General features: G+C 36.2%; 1 protein-coding gene across 3 annotated transcripts in view; it reads left to right on the forward strand.

Annotated features, from left to right (window-relative positions):
• Positions 1-18,476, forward strand: part of LOC126820883 (RNA-binding motif protein, X chromosome) — a 68,831-nt gene that overhangs the window by 26,121 nt on the left and 24,234 nt on the right. Inside the window, exons 8-11 of one of the 3 annotated variants that reach the window (XM_050549046.2) lie at positions 321-518; positions 922-1,016; positions 5,061-5,090; positions 8,550-9,140. In XM_050549046.2, coding sequence (XP_050405003.1) covers positions 321-518; positions 922-1,016; positions 5,061-5,090; positions 8,550-8,755 — 529 coding nt within the window. In that variant the 3' untranslated portion in view covers positions 8,756-9,140. Of the gene's footprint in view, positions 1-320; positions 519-921; positions 1,017-5,060; positions 5,091-8,549; positions 9,141-18,476 lie in introns of those variants that run through there. The other 2 variants (XM_050549151.2, XM_050549160.2) reach the window with 2 other exon arrangements.

An 18,476-nucleotide genomic window follows, 5' to 3' on the forward strand; every position in this document is an offset into this window, starting at 1 on the left:
GTTTTGAAAAGATGTGTGCATTGTGGTAACCGGGGCACTGGTATATTCGAGACTTGGCCTTGCTTTCCCATTTTTAATTAAATTTTTAAATGGCGAACCGTTCTAATCTCGATAAAATCTTGACTATGTGATGCCATTGAGAGTTGATTATGGTCTTGGTTTGTTAATAAATGTCTAATTAATAATAGTTTATATAACATTTCAGGCCTAAATAAAGACCTGCAATAGACAGATTTAGCTCTTGCATAATGTATGTTTAATTGAAATAACATTTCAGATCATCCCAATTCGATACCTTTTTTTTGTTAATTTAATTGTAGTAGAAATGACTATGGGCCATACAGACCTGAGAGAAAGGACAGTTTTGAGCGCTCATCAGGTAGAGATTACAGCTCAAGAGGTGACTACGTAAGTCGTGATATGGGTCGGGACCCTCCACCCAGAGATACCTATTCTTCCAGGGAGTCATACCCTTCCAGAGATCCACTACCGCCAAGACGTGACTATGGTGACTCAAGGTTTGTTCTACATTTCATATGTAATGTATTGTTAAAATGTAAAATGGTTTGAGGGTGTAAAGTGCTTGCTTAATTTGGCATATCCATTGTAGTTATATATTTAACTTAAAATTATTTCTCTGAATTTTTAATGTTCAGTAATCAGGAATTCTTTGTTCAACTCTTTAAACTCTATTGGTTTAAAACTTGCAAGTTGTATGCCTGTTTAGTCATTCGGATGGGATGGGAAACCGAGGTCCCATGTACACATTGGCGTGCATGTAAAAGATCCCTTGACAGTTGGAATTCGATATAAGAGTAGGCTGTAGTGCCGCTGTCTGGGCAAAATTTCCCTCATATGCCCGTCCTCATTAGCCCAGTAGGATGTTAAACCCAATTTAATTTCTGTATGCGTATGTTTTAGGGAATATAGCAGTGGTCGCAGTGGAGGTGGATTTTCATCTAGAGATGATATACATGTTGGCAGAGGTCCTCCACCCAGAGAAACAAGCTACAGGGGTATGTCTTCATCGCTGAATCCATAAAGTTAAAATGAATGCCATAATGATTAAATGAATTTAGATAACAAATTTCAGGAAAGGAACTCATTTAAAACTTTTTGAATGGCTGATGAAAATCTTAAAGCTAATAATACATCTAGTAAATAAGTATAAAAGAGGTTATATTGTATGATGGAACAGGACTTCATTTTTGGCAAGAGCTTTAAAAGGTTTCGCAAATTAGCTGAAAAGAATTTATTATCTCTTTTTATTTAATAATAATCTACACATTTTTGCCCAATTACAGAGGAAACCCCGCATCATGTGACAGTTAAGCTACACGTGACTTTCTCTATTGAAACTAATATGTATTACAAAAAAAAACGATACATATCAATATCTAAATTTTAACTCTTGTCACCCATCTCATACGAAATGAAACATCCCATATAACCTAGCTAAGCGAAATTTGTACAATTGTGTCCAATCAAGATGTCAAAGTTCAGAGACTACAGGAACTAAGATATCCAGGCAAATTAATAGACGATGCTAACCAAAGAGCATTGAGTCTGGATCAAAGCGTATTAAGACAACCTAAAGTTCCTGTAAACTCGGATAAAAGGAACGTTGCCTTTGTTACTACATTCAATCCGTCCCAGGAAAATGGGAAATCTATCATTGAAAATTACATCCATATCCTTAACGGAAGGTATATATTAAAGACCCAAATGATGCTTAGGTTGAGAATGAACCTCCATCGACAGCACATACGAGGGGTGATTGATAAGTAGTGAGTCTTAACACAGAAAGAAACAAATTCAAATCAAATGCATTCATTTTTCAACATAGTTCCCCTTCAATGTAATACACTTATGCCATCGGTGTTGCAGAGCCTTTATTCCAGTTCTGTAGAAGTCTTTGTCTTGGGTGTGTAGAAAATCATCCACAGCGGCAATGCCGTCATCGTCAGACGGGAAATGCCTACCGGAAAGAAATTTCTTCAGAGCAGGAAACAGAAGACTGAAGGAGCTAAATCAGGAGAGTAGGGTGGATGCTGAAGAAGTTGAAAACCACAGTCATGGATTGCTGACATGGCAACAGCTGATTTGTGCACTGGCGCATTGTCCTGGTGGAAAATCACACCTTTGGTCAACTTTCCTCGTCTTTTGGTCTTAATTTCTTGCCTCAACTGCCTTATAAGTGCTGGGGGGTTGGATGGCCGAATGGTTAGCGTGCGCGCGCTGTATCATTAAGTCTGTCATTGAGTCGACTGGCATGTTTTCAAAATCCCCGGTTGTACGTGGCAAGGAGTAGGGTCACCTGTCCAACCTCGTGGGTTTTCTCCGGGTCCTCCTGTTTCATCCCACTGCTAAAGACCCCAACGCGCAAGCGAATCATGTAAATAAAATTAAACCATATGTTAGTCCCGAAATGACCTAGTTTGTGTCGAGTGGACGTTAAACCCCATTTCTCTCTCTGTCTTATAAGTGCTGCATAGTATCTACCGTTAATTGTTTGACCCTTTTGGAGGTAATCCACCATGAGAACACCCCCAGAATAATGCTCAAGGCCATCACCTTTCCACTGTTTTGACTGCTCTTTTGTTTCTGGCTGAAAGTGGTGGACCCAAGTTTCATCCAGACCATAGTAACAATTTGTTTTAGAAAGCGGTCAGGATCGGTTTCAAATAAGGCTAGATTCCCTTCTGACATGTGTCTTGAACGCTTTTGATCAGGTGTCAAAAGCTTTGGCACCCATCGTGCTGAAACTTTTGTCATTTCCAAAGTTTCAGTGATAATAGAATGAACACTCTCCTGGCTAATACCAACTACCCCAGCTATAAATCGTTCAGTAACTCGCCAGTCATTCATTATCAGATCATGGATTTTTTGTACCATTTCAGGTATTGACACAGTTTTTGGTCGACCAGGCAGGGTTCGTCTTCAATGCTGTCTCGGTTACGCTTGAATTCAGCTGACCACCTTTTAATTGTGGCATATGAAGGAGCATCATATCCTAATGTCTCAACAATATCATCATGTATGGCTTTCGGTGTTAGACCCTTTTTATGCAGATACTTAATCACAGCTCTCGCCTCGATATGGTCCATTTTCTGATAACAACAGGCCCTGCTTGATTGTCAAACAGTTGAACTGAATGTGATGAAAGTTTGTGACAGAGACCGAGGAATATAATAGTGCATGTGCAAAACGTGGTATCATTGTGTTGCACGATTTTCTAATCGAGGCTCACTACTTATCAATCACCCCTCGTACTTCAACCAAAATACAGGATGATCCCGCTCAGTGAGCATTTTGAAGTATGTGGTGGGGGCAAATTTATGGTATTTATACGCCCACATTTAAATGTGGACGTATATTGCCGTCGCCCCCCGTCCGTCCGTCGGTTCACAATTTCTTGTGAACGCTCTAACGCCAAAAGTTATAATCCAATTGTTTTAAAATTGATATATGTTGTTTACATTAGTGAGATGAAGAAGCCTATTTAATTTCAATAATTTCCGTTGATTACGTCTAGAGTCATGGCCCTTGTTTCACTTTGTTGAACCTTGTGAACGCTCTAATGCCAAAAGTTAACATCCGATCTTTGTGAAATTTATATGTAATATTTAAGTTAGTGAAACGAAGAAGCCTATTGAATTTCAACAATATCTGTTTATTACGTCTAGAATTATGGCCCTTATTTCACTTATTGAACCTTGTGAATGCTCTAACTTCAAAAGTTACCATCCATGAAAATCAGAAAAAACTGACGGACATAATGTTCACCTTTTGTACACAAATAAATAGTGTAAAAATATGGTATATCAAGGTTTATATCCTATTTGGATGACACTTTAAATATATGTTTTTATCATAAAGATCTTGGTTCCTTTTGATAATCACACATATCCAAACGTAACTTCCTGGATTATGGCCCCTGATTGGTCGAAAAATCACATTTTTAGCTTGTGGATTCGGAGCCATGGTGGCTTGGTGGTTAAGACACTGGCTTGCTAGCCTGGAGGTCGGGTGTTCGATCCTGCATTGGCCGAGAAAGTTCATCCAGATTTTCTGACGTGGTTTCCCCTTGTCAGTGGTGCAGAACAGAGAGCTAGACAAGGACAGCTGTCTAGTCCTTCGGATGAGACGAAAAACCAAGATCCCGTGTATATATTAGAATGCACTTAAAAGATCCTCAGGCAGTTGGAATTTGATATAAGAGTAGGCGATAGTGCCGCTTTCCCTCGTAGCACACTGTATGGCGTATGCCCGTCTTCATTAGCCTAGTATACGATCAGAACAGTAGGACGTTAAACCCCATTTCATTTCATTTCGCTTGTGGATTCTCTAGAAGTCACAATTTGTTTTCCGATTTTAAAAACCGTTTAGTTATATCACCATGCCACCACCATAGTGAAGGTTGAATTTGAATATTTGCGCATTTCAGACCATAACTTACTGGATTATGGCCCCTGATTGTAGTAAAAATCATTTTTGTTTTTAGTTTGTTCTCTATCCATCTCTTGCAAAATGTGGTCGTCCGCTGGTATACGTTGAATTGGAATTTCGGGAATCGAAATGAAACTGACCGACAAAATGGCCGTTCTTTGTACGCAAATTGTGTATTAATATGTAATACAAAGGTTATGGACCCTCTAGAGGTCTCAATTTTATCCGATTTTGATAAAACTTAAAACATATCTTTATATTCATAAAATCTCAGTCCCTTTTGATATTTGCGCATTTCAGGCCATAATTTTCTGGATTATGGCCCCTGATTGTTCAAAAAATCGTTTTTGTTTTTAGCTTGATCTCTATCCATCTCTTGCAAAATGTGGGCGTATCCTGCCTGACAGCCGCTGGTTTAAGGCATTATAAGAATGGAATTCAGACATGACTAGATACAATGCTTGCTACAATATTGGCATATCTGTGTCTTTATCTAGACAATATACCAGATATGTTACTGGATATAACATTACATACATAGATGCAAGACAAATGAATATTCTCATGAAATTTATAATATCAGTTTAAAAAATCATACTTTTCTGTTGTAGATTCTGGGCCATCAAGAAGTTATGGAATGAGTGAGTATTTGATGTAAATTTTTCCCTGGTTACTATTTCAGTTAAAAAAAAAAAAAAAGCCTACATGCATATATTGTGGATTGTGAAAAAGTTCACATCCATTTATGGCAGTATTCTTTATACCAGACTCCTTTCGAAAACACCTCACTCACTCTATGTGTATAAGCATTGTAGAATCTGTAACTATCTGCATCAGTAAACTGCACATCATCTATAAAACCGTGAAATCTTCCGTGAAACCTTTACAAACACCATAGCAACTTCTTCAAGTACTGGAATAAAGCAAATATGGACCGTAAATGAAAAACATTGGAGCAAATTTCAAATTAATGGCAAAAGGAAATCAACAATTGGATAAAAACACAATTTGAAAATTTAAGGGTTAATTTATTGGAGGACTCGTTTGACTGAAACCAACACCTGTCAACTTGTCCATTAGGATGAAAACATTACTACCAGTGACATTTTTCTTTATTATTATACAATACAAAATGTGTTCACATTGATCAAGAACACCCTACACCCCACACTATTAAATATCAGCCTCTTTTATTCCACACTGAGACCTGACAACAGATATGAATACAATTAAAATATCTTTTTTAATTGCTTTATCAATATAACTCTCATTTCTGGACTGACATGTAGAGACCATACCATGTATCTTCAATATCTTCAAGGACAACAAGGCCCAATTTCAGAAGAAATATCAGACTTCTCGCAGGACTCTACAACAAAAACAAGGTTGACTTATGCCTTGATACTGTCCCAGTATTACATCATTTATACAAAATTCTAAAGTAAAAAGATATGGATAATTCATTTCGGATAGATCAAATGTACAATTTCTCGCGGAGGCAACTTTACCATAAAATGGATAATGAGTCAAATCAGTTCTTCAGAATAGCTCATCAGAAATCAGAAACTACCCTGGATTTATTTACAGATACTGAACCAGAAAAACATTTTGTTTACTATTTTATTTTTTTAACTGTCAATCCGTGAATCAAGATTCTTTTGGGGACATAATTGTTCTATTTTTATATCGATGCCATGAAAAATTCCACTTACTTGTAGTTCTTCATCAAATGTGAAATAAGAAATAACCAATCTTCTCCAAGAACTAGATCCAGAATACTAAACCGAAAACCAGGTATTTTTGTGAATCTATAATGATTAATTGCATCTTTAAATGTATGCTGTGCCGTGATTATAAATCACTTACTTTTGATGAAACCCAATAGCAATAAGTACTCATTTCATGCTGCTACACTGATAATTAGCCCTGCCAGACTTAATCAGATCAGTCCATAAAGGATACATTTGTGTAACACTTTTTCAGCATCCCACTTCCTTGGAAAATACCACGAAAGGTAGAGATTACTGAATAGTTCTCTAATTTAAAATATAATTCATGATTGCTGCTATAGGAAAAAAAGCTGTGGTAGTTATTAAAGAAAACCACACAGATTTCATATACATGGAATATAATTTCAGCACCACTGCCAAAAACTGGTCTCAAACTGGATGTCACATCGGATTCAACTCATTCTTTAGGGTGTTGCTTCAATATTGTATTTAATACGTTGTCTTAACCCAGCTGTATTCGGGCATTGCGGTTTCAGTAGTCTGTATTGGTAAGCAGGCAGGTTAGTTCTTTGGATACTTCATTATATACGTGCATCAGTAACCAACGATCTCCATGGATATACGTTATTGCAATTTCAGAGGAAACCAAACTACTAAATTAACAAATTGTACATGTACTAAACATAATCCCTTGAAAAAATTTAATAATAAGGACCCTTTCTTTTGAGTTGCATTAATAACAAAGAACAGAATAAATGGATAGTATTATTTTTACACTCAAGAAAATGGATATTTTACATGGTTTTAGGACATTAATTTTATTTATTTCAATTAATCAGTTGGCCCAAATTCAAATCAGTACATCTATATTTCACAACAGGCTGTGAAAATCAGAAAATCCTCCAATAATGCAATATTTTCATCAAATCATTACCATTGGACTGGCTTGCAAATTTTCAAAACACTTCAAAGGCCTTAACTTACACTACAAATATCCCAATAAACATCACCAACTATATGAAAATGGACCAATACAATATGCAACACTTTGATAGTAAGACGTAGCAGAATAAACAGGATGTGAATTCCGGAATGCAATACAGCATAGAAGATAAGGAAATATGGGATAATCCACCAGGATAAAGAAAACACAGATTCTGTATGGGTGTAGGTTGTATATACATGTAACAAGAATATTTCTGGATACTGTTGCTTGTTGTAGGTGCTCACTATTCTGCACCACACATCTCCACATTTTGTTTGGCAAAGATATGTTATTGTTATGCTACGAGGAGAAAGGAAACAACTAGAGGACAAACAAAAATAATTGGTCCAGTAATAGCCTAGCCAAGACACTCAACCATCAGACAAAAGTCATTAAAACCACCCAGTTCTCCAGTTTATAACCTAACTATTAACTTTAAAGACACTCATTGAGTGAAGAGGATTCAACGCTGTTCATCGCCCTACTTTTCAGCAATGCATGACAATCGATCATTTTCGAGCTTCAGTTACCCTTTCAAGTCGATGTTACTAAAAAGCTGATGTACATGTATATTTTCGTTAGGAGCAGCTTGCAATTACTAATTAATCATACACAATCAACGATATATCAACAAACTCCTTTTGATTGCACACACAGTCGGGAGAAATTAACTGGAAGGAAGTATTAACAATATGCAGTACTTAGCTACTGAACCTGGCAGTATGACACCAGTCCTAAGCATCTATTTTTCTTACCACAACATGGCAAATTTTATTGACGGTGAATTCTACCATCGAGTCTTATTTTATGGAATAAGATGAATGCTTACTCTATGCACCAGGAAAATCTGCGATTGTTAAATTGAAAAGACGAAACTAAACCATCCATATGGATAACATGTATTTAGAGGAATGTCAGAAAGATTTTAGTATATCATACATTTATTCGTGCAAAAATAATCATCTTATTGGCTTGAATGCCGAGTCCGCGCACCTCATCGCTAAATAGGATGTGATTAGCAGCTCCGTGGATCTTCCATGCGTTCATCAAAGATATACCTTGAAAGACAAAGCTGATAATGATCTTAAAAGTTTATTTACAGTAAAACCTCCCTTCGTATATATTAATATAACGTTCTTTCTATTTTTAATCAAGTTGAATCAATTATCGTCAAACTGTTCTTATCTGATCAATAGAAATCTATAGAACAGAATGCTAAAATGATTTGTAACCAGACAAAGATAACCATAGCAAATCTGTAATCTTATGAATGGAATTTTAATGTGGCAACTTACATTACGCTTGGAAATTCGATGAACTGAAATTTTACAACATAAAACTTCAATTTGTTACTTAAGATTCATTTTTCTCTGATTTCAATCTAGGTTCGAAAGGTCCCCTTTCCAGCAGCCGCGCACCACCTCCAAGCGACAGAGGACCTGCATTCAGTAGTCGAGGACCACCGCCAAACGATAGACGCGGAGATGATCGCAATGGGTTTAGTGCTTCAAGTCGTCGAGGACCATCACCAAAACGTTCTAGAATGGACGACCGGCCACCTTCAAGAGGTCGCCCACCGATGAGACGATAATTTTAACAAGAAAGTCTATGTCTTCATTCATCTTCATAAAGCTTGTAAAAATCTAGGAAAACAATTCCTTTTAAATATTTGACGTTGTTGAAATCACAAACTATTTTTTTTTCGGTGAATTAGACGGATGATTGTTATTTTTTTTTTTTTACAATAAGTAACGTACTTACAGCAATCGTGATTGGTGCATCGGGTTTTACTTAGTTGTGTCACCCACTATTCTGTAGATCAAACATTCTGCAATTTGTTCGTAGTTAATTATGTTTATCTTTTTATATGAGAAAATCTGAAGATTTAATGATTTGATCTGAGAAAATCTGAAGATTTAATGATTTTATCCTTCTAATCATTAATAGATATGTTGAAATAAACTATTTATAGTGTGGTATTGTCAGTTTGATGTCTGAATAGTTACATCCCCTGTGAGTAAAATGGACAGGTCGAGTACAACCTATTGAAATATGAAAACAAAGATCGTTATGCACGTTTGTTTTGATGCAGTGTCCGCATGTTAATCAAATAAAACCAGACACTGCATTAATAATAATCCAAATAGACATGAGGTTAATGACAGGATTGTGAGTACGGTTGAGTAAATGTTATAATAATTCATTGATAGAATTCGTAACATTCATCATTAATACCATAAATGTAGCAATATGAATAATAGGTATATTAGGCAATACCAACGTACATGACAATGTATGCTTATGTTTTGTATTGAAATATATATATTGATTTGATCGTGATTTCGTTATTTGCTACCAAGTCATTAACTTAAATAGAATACTTTTAGTTGAAGAACCAAAACAGGGAATACATACTGAATGGGTGGGCTGTGAATACACACTTGAACTGGGACACAGCAACTTTTCTGCAGGTATTCAAGGAAATCCTACATAGCTATTTTATGACCAAACTTTGTATAACACGTGATTATTCAAAATGGCTACCCCCTATATCGCGCTGGATTGTATCCTCGATTATCATCAAATAAGAAATAATAAGTTTCCAGGGGCTATTTCACTCAACTGAAGTTTTTCACATTGAATAGGCCGAAACCCCCAACAGTTTTTGACCAATCAAAATGGTTTGATGTATAGGATAAACAGACAAGGATATTTTGTACAGTCCGAATTTAATGAATAGTGTAATGCACTTAACCTGGAGAAAGAAAAAAAACCAAACAAAACAAAAAAACAAACAAATTACCGACAAGCTGTGGAACGAAAATTTGAAATGGTTTTTACTTGTACGCTCAATTTTGGAGTCCATATCGCGGTCTATTTATTTCTTAATACGCTGAAGATTTTGATATGAAAACTGAAAATGTCGGGTGCTTTGAACGTGTATGATATTTAACAGCATTTTTAGCATGTGTAGGAAGGATGGAATAAATGAATTTACGCAGAAATATTCCCTAGGTAAATTGTGATATTTCAAGCCAGGAACAGGATGTGTGGTATAATTATTGATTTTGTGTAAAATTCGATTCAAGATGTAATTGATTAAAGTAGGGGACAAAACGCTAAGTCAATGTATATATTCTGGAACAAGAACCAACTGATTTTCTCAAAAACCAGTGAAATACAAACGACAGCCAGTGTATTACATGTACATCAGTTCAGCAAAAAATGAGTCGTCAAATTGTGACCGCGAAACACAGAACCCATATAGAACAATACCCGTTGGTTGAGCTATAATCACATTATGATTTATAAAATGAAACCATATTGTGCGGAAACTGTATATACTTTTACAAGATCACTAAGGGAATGATTTGAATCCCAATGAATTAAAATTTTTGTTAGCATTGGAATTCAAATACCCTAAAGCACAGCTATGATTTATGTTTAATGAGCATAGTTCGTCGAACAATATATTATGGGATTGCCGTTGCTGCTGCACGGTGCGGTAACCTATATACAATGCAGACAGGTTTTTTATATGCCCACAGCTATGAGTTATGTTTAATGAGCATGGTTTGTCAAACAATATATTATGGGATTGCCGTTTTTTTGTTTTTTGTTGTTGTTGTTAAACGGCGCGGTAACCTATATACAATGCAGACAGGTTTTTTATACGCCCACATTTTCATGTGGACTTATATTGTCGTCGCCCCAGTCCGTCCGTCCTCAATTGTTTGTGAACACTCTAGAGGTCACATTTTTTATCCGATTTCAATGAAACTTAAAATATAGGTTTATCACCCTAAGATCTCGGTCCCTTCCGATATTGGCATGTATCGGACTGTAACTTCATGGATTGTGGCCCTTGATTGTACGAAAAATCACGTTTTTAGCTTGTGAACACTGTAGAAGTCACAGTTTTTATCCGATTTGGTTTAAACTTGAAATGTATGTTTATAACCCAAAGATCTCAGTTCCTTTCGATATTCGCTTATATCGGACCATAACTTCCTGAATTATGGCCCCTGAATGTACGAAAAAATCGCGTTTTTAGCTTGTGGACCCTATAGAGGTCACAGTTTTTATCCGATTTAAAAAAAAAACGTTTTAATATATCACCGTTACACCCTAAGGTTGGTTGAGTTCGAATTTCATTAAAAATCGGACCAAAACTGACTGACAAAATGGCCGCCCATCGTTCTCAAATAGCGTAAAAAAAATGGTATATCAAGGTTGTGGACCCTATAGAGGTCACAATTTTTATCCGATTTTGTTGAAACTTGAAATGTAAGTGTATAACCCAAAGATCTCAGTTCCTTTCAATATTCGCGCATATCGGAATAACTTCCTGAATTATGGTCCCTGATTGTAAGAAAAATCGCGTTTTTAACTTGCGGACCCTATAGAGGTCACAATTATTATCCGATTTAAAAAAAAAAAATGTTTGAATATATCACCGCTACACCGTGGACCCTATAGCGGTCATAATTATTATCTGATTTAAAAAACGTTTGAATATATCACTAAGGATGGTTGAGTTCAAGTTTTGTAAAAATCGAACCAAAACTGACAGACAAAATGGCCACGCCTCGTAGTCAAATAGCATAAAAAATATGGTATATCAAAGTTGTGGACCCTGTTGAGGTCACAATTTTAATCTGATTTTGACGAAACTATAAATGCATGTTTATAACCCAAAGATCTTGGTTGCTTTCGATATTCGTGCATATCGGATCGTTACTTCCTGAATGATGGCCCCTGATTGCCCCGTCCGTTCATATTTTGTTTGTGGACACTCTATAGATCAGTTTATATAAGCCCACATTATCACCCTAAGATCTTGGTTCCTTTAGATATGGGCATGTATCCCGTTTTTAGCTTGTGAACACTGTAGAGGTCACAATTTTTATCCAGTTTGGTTTAAACTTGAAATGTATGTTTATAACCCACAGATCTCGGTTCCTTTCGATATTCGCGCATATCGGACCATAACTTCCGGAATTATGGCCCCTGATTGTACGAAAAATCGCGTTTTTAGCTTGTGGACACTATAGAGGTCACAATTTTTAACCTCGTTACACACTAAGGATGGTTGAGTTCGAATTTCGTAAAAATCGGACCGAAACGGACGGACAAAATGGCCGCCCCTCTTCGCAAATAATGTCAAAATAATGTGTATCAGGGTTGTGGACCCTCTAGAGGTCACAATTTTCATCCGATTTTGAGGAAACTTGAAATGCATGTTTATAACCCACATATCTTGGTTCCTTTCGATTTTCGTACATATCGAATCTTAACTTCGTGAATTATGGCCCCTGATTGTACGAAAAATCGCGTTTTTAGCTTGTCCCTCTAGAGGTCACAATTATTATCCGATTTAAAAAAAAAAAAAGTTTGAATATATCACCGCTACACCGTAATTTTGTCATAGTTTGAATTTTATGAAAACCGGGCCAAAACTCCCGGACAAAATGGCCGCCCCTCGTACGCAAATAGTGTAAACATCTGGTATATCAAAGTTGTGGACCCTGTAGAGGCCACGATTTTGATGAAACTTGAAATGCAAGTTTATAACCCAAAGATCTTGGGTCCTTTCAATCGGATTGTAACTTCCTAAATTATGGCCTCTGATTGTACGAAAAATCGTGTTTTTAGCTTGTGGTCCATCCAGAGGTCACAATTTGAATTATTATTCGTTTAAAAAAAAAACATTCAAATATATATTTGCTGCACCGTAATGTTTGTTGAGTTCGAATTTCGTGTAAATCGGGCCAAAACTGCCGAACAAAATGGCCGCCCCTCGTACACAAATGGTGTAAACATCTGGTAAATCAAGGTTGTGGACCCTCTAGAGGTCACAATTTTGAACCGATTTCGATGAAACTTGAAATACATGTTTATGACCCAAAGATATTGGATCCTTTTGATATTCGCGCATATCGGATCGTAACTTCCTGAGTTATGGCCCTTGATTGAACAGAAAATCACATTTTTAGCTTCTGGTCCCTGTAGGCTGTAGAGGTCACAATTTTTATCTGATTTAAAAAAAAACGTGGGAATATATCACCATTACACACTAAGATCTTGGTTCCTTTTGATAATCTCGGATACCCGAACTTAACTTCCTGGATTATGGGCCCTGATTGTTCGAAAAATCGCATTTTTAGCTTGTGAACACGCTAGAAGTCACAATTTGTATTCAATTTTAAAAAAAAACGTCTAAATATATCACTGTTACATTTCAATGAAGATGAAATTCGAATTTCGTTAAAATTGACCCAAATTGACGGACAAAATGGCCGCTCCTTGTACGCTAAAAGTATGTAATTCCAAGGTATGTAAGTCACAATTTTTATCCGATTTTGAAGAAAATTAAAATATATCCTTTTATCCCAAATATCGCAGTCCATTTCGATATTCGAGCATTTCAGACAGTAAGTTCATGGATTATAGCTTGTTCTCTATCCATCTCTTCCCAAATGTTGGCGTATCTTGCCTGGCAACCGCTGGTTATCTGATTTTGATGAAACTTTAAATATATGTTTATATCCCTAATATCTTGGTTCCTTTTGACATTGACGCATGTTGGACGTTGACCTCCTAGATTATCGCCCCTTATTTTACAAAATCAATTTTTTAGCTTGCTCTGTGTGCATCTCTTGCAAAATATGGGCATATCTTGCATGTTAAGGCAAAGAATGGTATCTTTATTTTGAATGTGGATCTGCCGTAATTGGAATATACTGTTACATTATGGGTGTTAAAATTAGATTTTGCCTTCTAAAGATTATTTCGGAATTAGACATACACAACCTTTCGCGCTTTTCAACGTGCGACAGTGAACAGCCCATCTTTCATTTTACCGTCTTAGCCCAGTCAGAACAGAACAGTAGGACGTTAAACCCCATTTCCGTTCATTTCAAGTAGAACAGGTTTTAGCCGAGTCAAGCAAGGGTGAATTTCAATAAGGCATACAATTTTCTTGTTGAATTATACCTATTACTTTTAAAATTCTTATTTTTTTTTATTTGTCTCAATTTGCTTGACATTAATTTTAGAAAGTGGGGGATTTAAATACGAAATGATCACATTTTACCATAACATTAAAATTTTGTTTTTAATTTTTCCATTAATATAAAGTTTTTTCAGATATGTTCAAGCTATGGACTTTACCAATTACAATAATAAAAGGATAAAAATTATGTAAACGATATAAGGTGTTTGTCTGTAATATGTAACATTGCTCTTTCCTTTAGGAACAAGTATTGTATAAAGGCAAATAACAACTAGTGTGGCATTTCGATTACTGAAAAGGCACATCTATGATTCTTTTACCGAAACTGCCGACTTTAGAACGCGGAGAAATGAACTTAAACGCTCACCCAACAACAACCGTATGCAATACAGTGGATTTATTTAGGTTGTCATTCATGTGTTAAAGGACCGAATGCCATAACGTTCTATTACAAAAAAACAACAAAACAACAAAACAAACAAAATCACCAACAACCGGATGCAATTCTTTTATTTTCAGCATCCATCTTTAAAACATATATATATATTAATATTAAAAAAATAGACCGAACCATTGTGTAGGAAGTTCAAAGTTCCACTGGCAACAGAAAATTGATAGGTTAGACTAAATAGCTCAAGTACACTTTACGCAAAGCAACTCGTAAATACTGTAGTTTACACACAACTGCAACGCTAGCTCTAGGCTGTCTTTAGGATTAACTAAACCATATCAGTTTAGGGACAGCATAGTGATTGTAAACAACACAAAAATTCACAGTACCGCAAGCTGTGGTCAAGCACATAGTTCCAAAGTAAATTTATCACTTAATCCGTTTTATCACACACAAGTTTTATGTTGTGTCTTGTTATTACTACTTACACACCACGACGCGAACAGCCATTCAAGCCTTCCTATCATTCCTAAGACATTATCCACAGATTTAGTTATAAACTCACTGCTTCCTGGTGCATATCATTTGAACGGCGGTCGCTCTGGATATATAATTGATCTATATGGTGTAGAACAGAACGAAGTTATGAGAAAAAATATTTTACGAAAAATTATGTCGTATTGTTCGGTCGTTCCTGGAGTTTTACGTCCACTTCACGCACGAAAGCAACTGGCTTTTATTTGGCCAGTCATCTTTACAACATATCTTATTTATTTGGCTCGAATCCCCGGTTGTACGTGACAAGGATTAGGGTCGCCTGTCCAACCTCATGGGTTTTCTCCAGGTCCTCCGGTTTCCTCCCACTGCTAAAGACCCCTACGCGCAAGCGAATTATTGAAATAAAATTAAACCATATGTTAGTCCCGAAATGACCTAGTTTGTGTCAAGTGGACGTTAAGTGAGTAAACTGTTATTGATTCAGTTGATTACAGGAATATGGTTGCTTAAGGTATATGCCTACAAACTACAGTATAAATCTTTTGAATTTATTTGATTTTATTTTACTCCCCAAGAGTTTTTTGATTTGTGCTGATTTTGACGTTCTACTGATTTTGACGTTCTATATAAGTTGCACACCGAGCTGACAAGACATTCAAATCTGTCCATAAAGCAGTGTTTCTTGATAATATTGTCTGCGTGCCAAGAGCTATAGTACAAAAATAAATGTTAAAGTAGCTAAGTCTCTAACTCAATATCATCCCAAATCTTCAACATTGAAAATACAAATTATTTGTCAATTTAAAACACTGATGCTGTGATCTTACCGGAAAAAGATGGGCTTCTGATATCCAATATTTAAGACAAAATAAACCATAATGCGTTTCAGCCCCAGTTCTAGCAAGAGACTCGAGGAACGAGGCTAGACATATTGCACCAAACCAAACGGCGTATGTAGACTGGAATAACCAGACGCTAGGAATTTGCATTCGATTGAGACTGCTGGCTTATTTCACGGAACATAACTGATTTGAAATTAGAGTAAAAACGGAAACGATTGAATGTAAATCAGTTTATATACATTCATATTACAGTATTATATGATTTGCGACCCACTTGTGTCAATTTCTAGGTCCCAAATGTTAGCGATTTAGCTCCTTTAATACAAGACAACATATTGTAGACCGGCTACATTTTATTCAGTAATGGAACACAGCTTGGCATTGAATCGGTTTTTTACGTAGTGGGCGAAATTACTGTTTGAAGCACTAGCCTATCACAATAACAATATTTGAATAGAATCATAAGGCTGATAATATCTCTATCTGCAAGTGTAATTCTGCAAGTGTAAGTAAATCGATTACCGAACTATAGAATGAATTGGCTTATATATATATATATAACGTGTTTCCTTCTGTAGATGGTCGGTATTGAACTTTTATTCAAACAAACCATAAACTAGTGAATGATGCAAACAACATTTCATTGAACTATTCGTAGGGTTCAGTGGTTTGACCTGGAGTGGGCCTGCCTCATCACGCGAGGATTACCCATTCCTAAATCTTCAAGGGAAATAAACTCTCTGCTTTTTGGGTTAACCCGTCCACCTGCAGATCGTCCTGACCAGCACCAAATGTTCAGGATGTGCAACGCGAATAACCTTTGTTATTGCAACCTAAACCATAAAGGATGTTATTCAAGAAAAGTTCACCGACATATATATTTTGATTTACAAACACAAAAGAAAGATGAACACGCCATGATTTATTATTAAAAATAAAAAAATAAACTCAGAAAATACAGAATGTCAGGCATAAAGTATCCGGATAATATAAATTTAGATAAACACAAATACTATGTCTGAAAATTCATCTGATCTGTCTATCAAAAAATCGTGGCTAATGTATCGCAGAGGAAGATCCTGCAGATGGTGAGAACCTCGATTTGAGTATGGTTATTATAACAACCTATATATAATGCGAGATCCATCTATTATTCATATTGACAAGGAGGGAATAAAGGAGGATAAACCTTACTGTGAAGAACTGTTAGAGAGCACATATAATGAAATATGGAAGTTATATCATTGAAGCCAGAGTGATATTATATGCATTTTACACCAATTCGCCGTCAATCTCCAAAAAATTATTCGAATTAAAACCGTTTAACGCTTTTCAGATTTTACATTGCCGTTTTATCCCAGTTGCGCACTACACGTGACGATTTCAGTATTTATTGTTTACACTACATACCTGAACGAGGCCAGCTGGCGTATGTTAATAGACAGCACGATAGAATTCACATTTTGATGAATACCAGATGAATGAGCATTACCTGCGCTACAAATAAGATAGAATGATGTTACAATTGACCCTTTCTCTTCTTGAATTGTTATAAATTATGAACGTGTGATTAGAAAATAATATTCGTCGTTAAGTGTGAAAATGGCACATACCATACATGTGATTGAGGGTTGTCGAAGTTCATGCAAAGAAAAGGTACCTGACATCCGCTGTCGCAGAAAAAACGGCCCACGTTGATGTTTATATCAACAAGTGCAACAAATCATAACGTAGTCCTATGATTTAAATTAGGTATTTCAAGATGGCAACGGGGATTGTAAACATTTCATAAGGTGTCTTAAAGAGCACGTTAAACGAACACAAATTCCACACAAATCTGATGAAATTATCCGTTACACATCGAGATCTTACTAATCTTTTTATTATTGTTATTTTTTATAAACAATATTGTAATTCAGTTTTGTAACCGAATAGGGATTGGGAAACATGCAGAGCCTATATTAAACCCAGCTCCCCGTTTATTCACATCACGGTTAAATTAACATAGTCAGTTAACAATATAGAATTAATGTAGACTATCAAATAATGCGTGAGAATTTAATCCACTGGGTTCATATTCATAATCGGTATCCGTTTTGCTTCGTGAGCCAGTCCATCTTCAATTATAACTCAGAGCCACCGTATTTCAATTCGATCATGTGATAACAGCACACTTACAGCTGTGGTTGTGCACCAGTTCTCAGCATGCCGATTCCCTCAGCTTCCAAAAGTGTTAAGTAATGCGATAGACCCGAATGCAAGAGGATCAACACAACTGAAGGCCGTGGGTAGGAAAAATCGACTAAAAAGAGGGACATGCGTTTACATATCTCATGTCTACCCGTACAACTGACTATCGCTCTCGCTGTCTTAGTGAAGAATGAATTAAATACGTGGGAATCTGCACCAATCCTTAGCATCTGTTCCTCGAGTTTCCAAAAGTGTTAAGTATTTCGGAGCAATAATGCGATTAAATACTCTACCACCGCCCCCCTCCCCCCTTCAAACGCATAAACACCAGCATATCCCTTACCCTTTATTCCCAATATTCCATACAAAAAATAAT

Source organism: Patella vulgata, chromosome 1, assembly GCF_932274485.2.
Source record: "Patella vulgata chromosome 1, xgPatVulg1.2, whole genome shotgun sequence".
In the NCBI taxonomy this organism is placed as follows: domain Eukaryota; kingdom Metazoa; phylum Mollusca; class Gastropoda; family Patellidae; genus Patella; species Patella vulgata.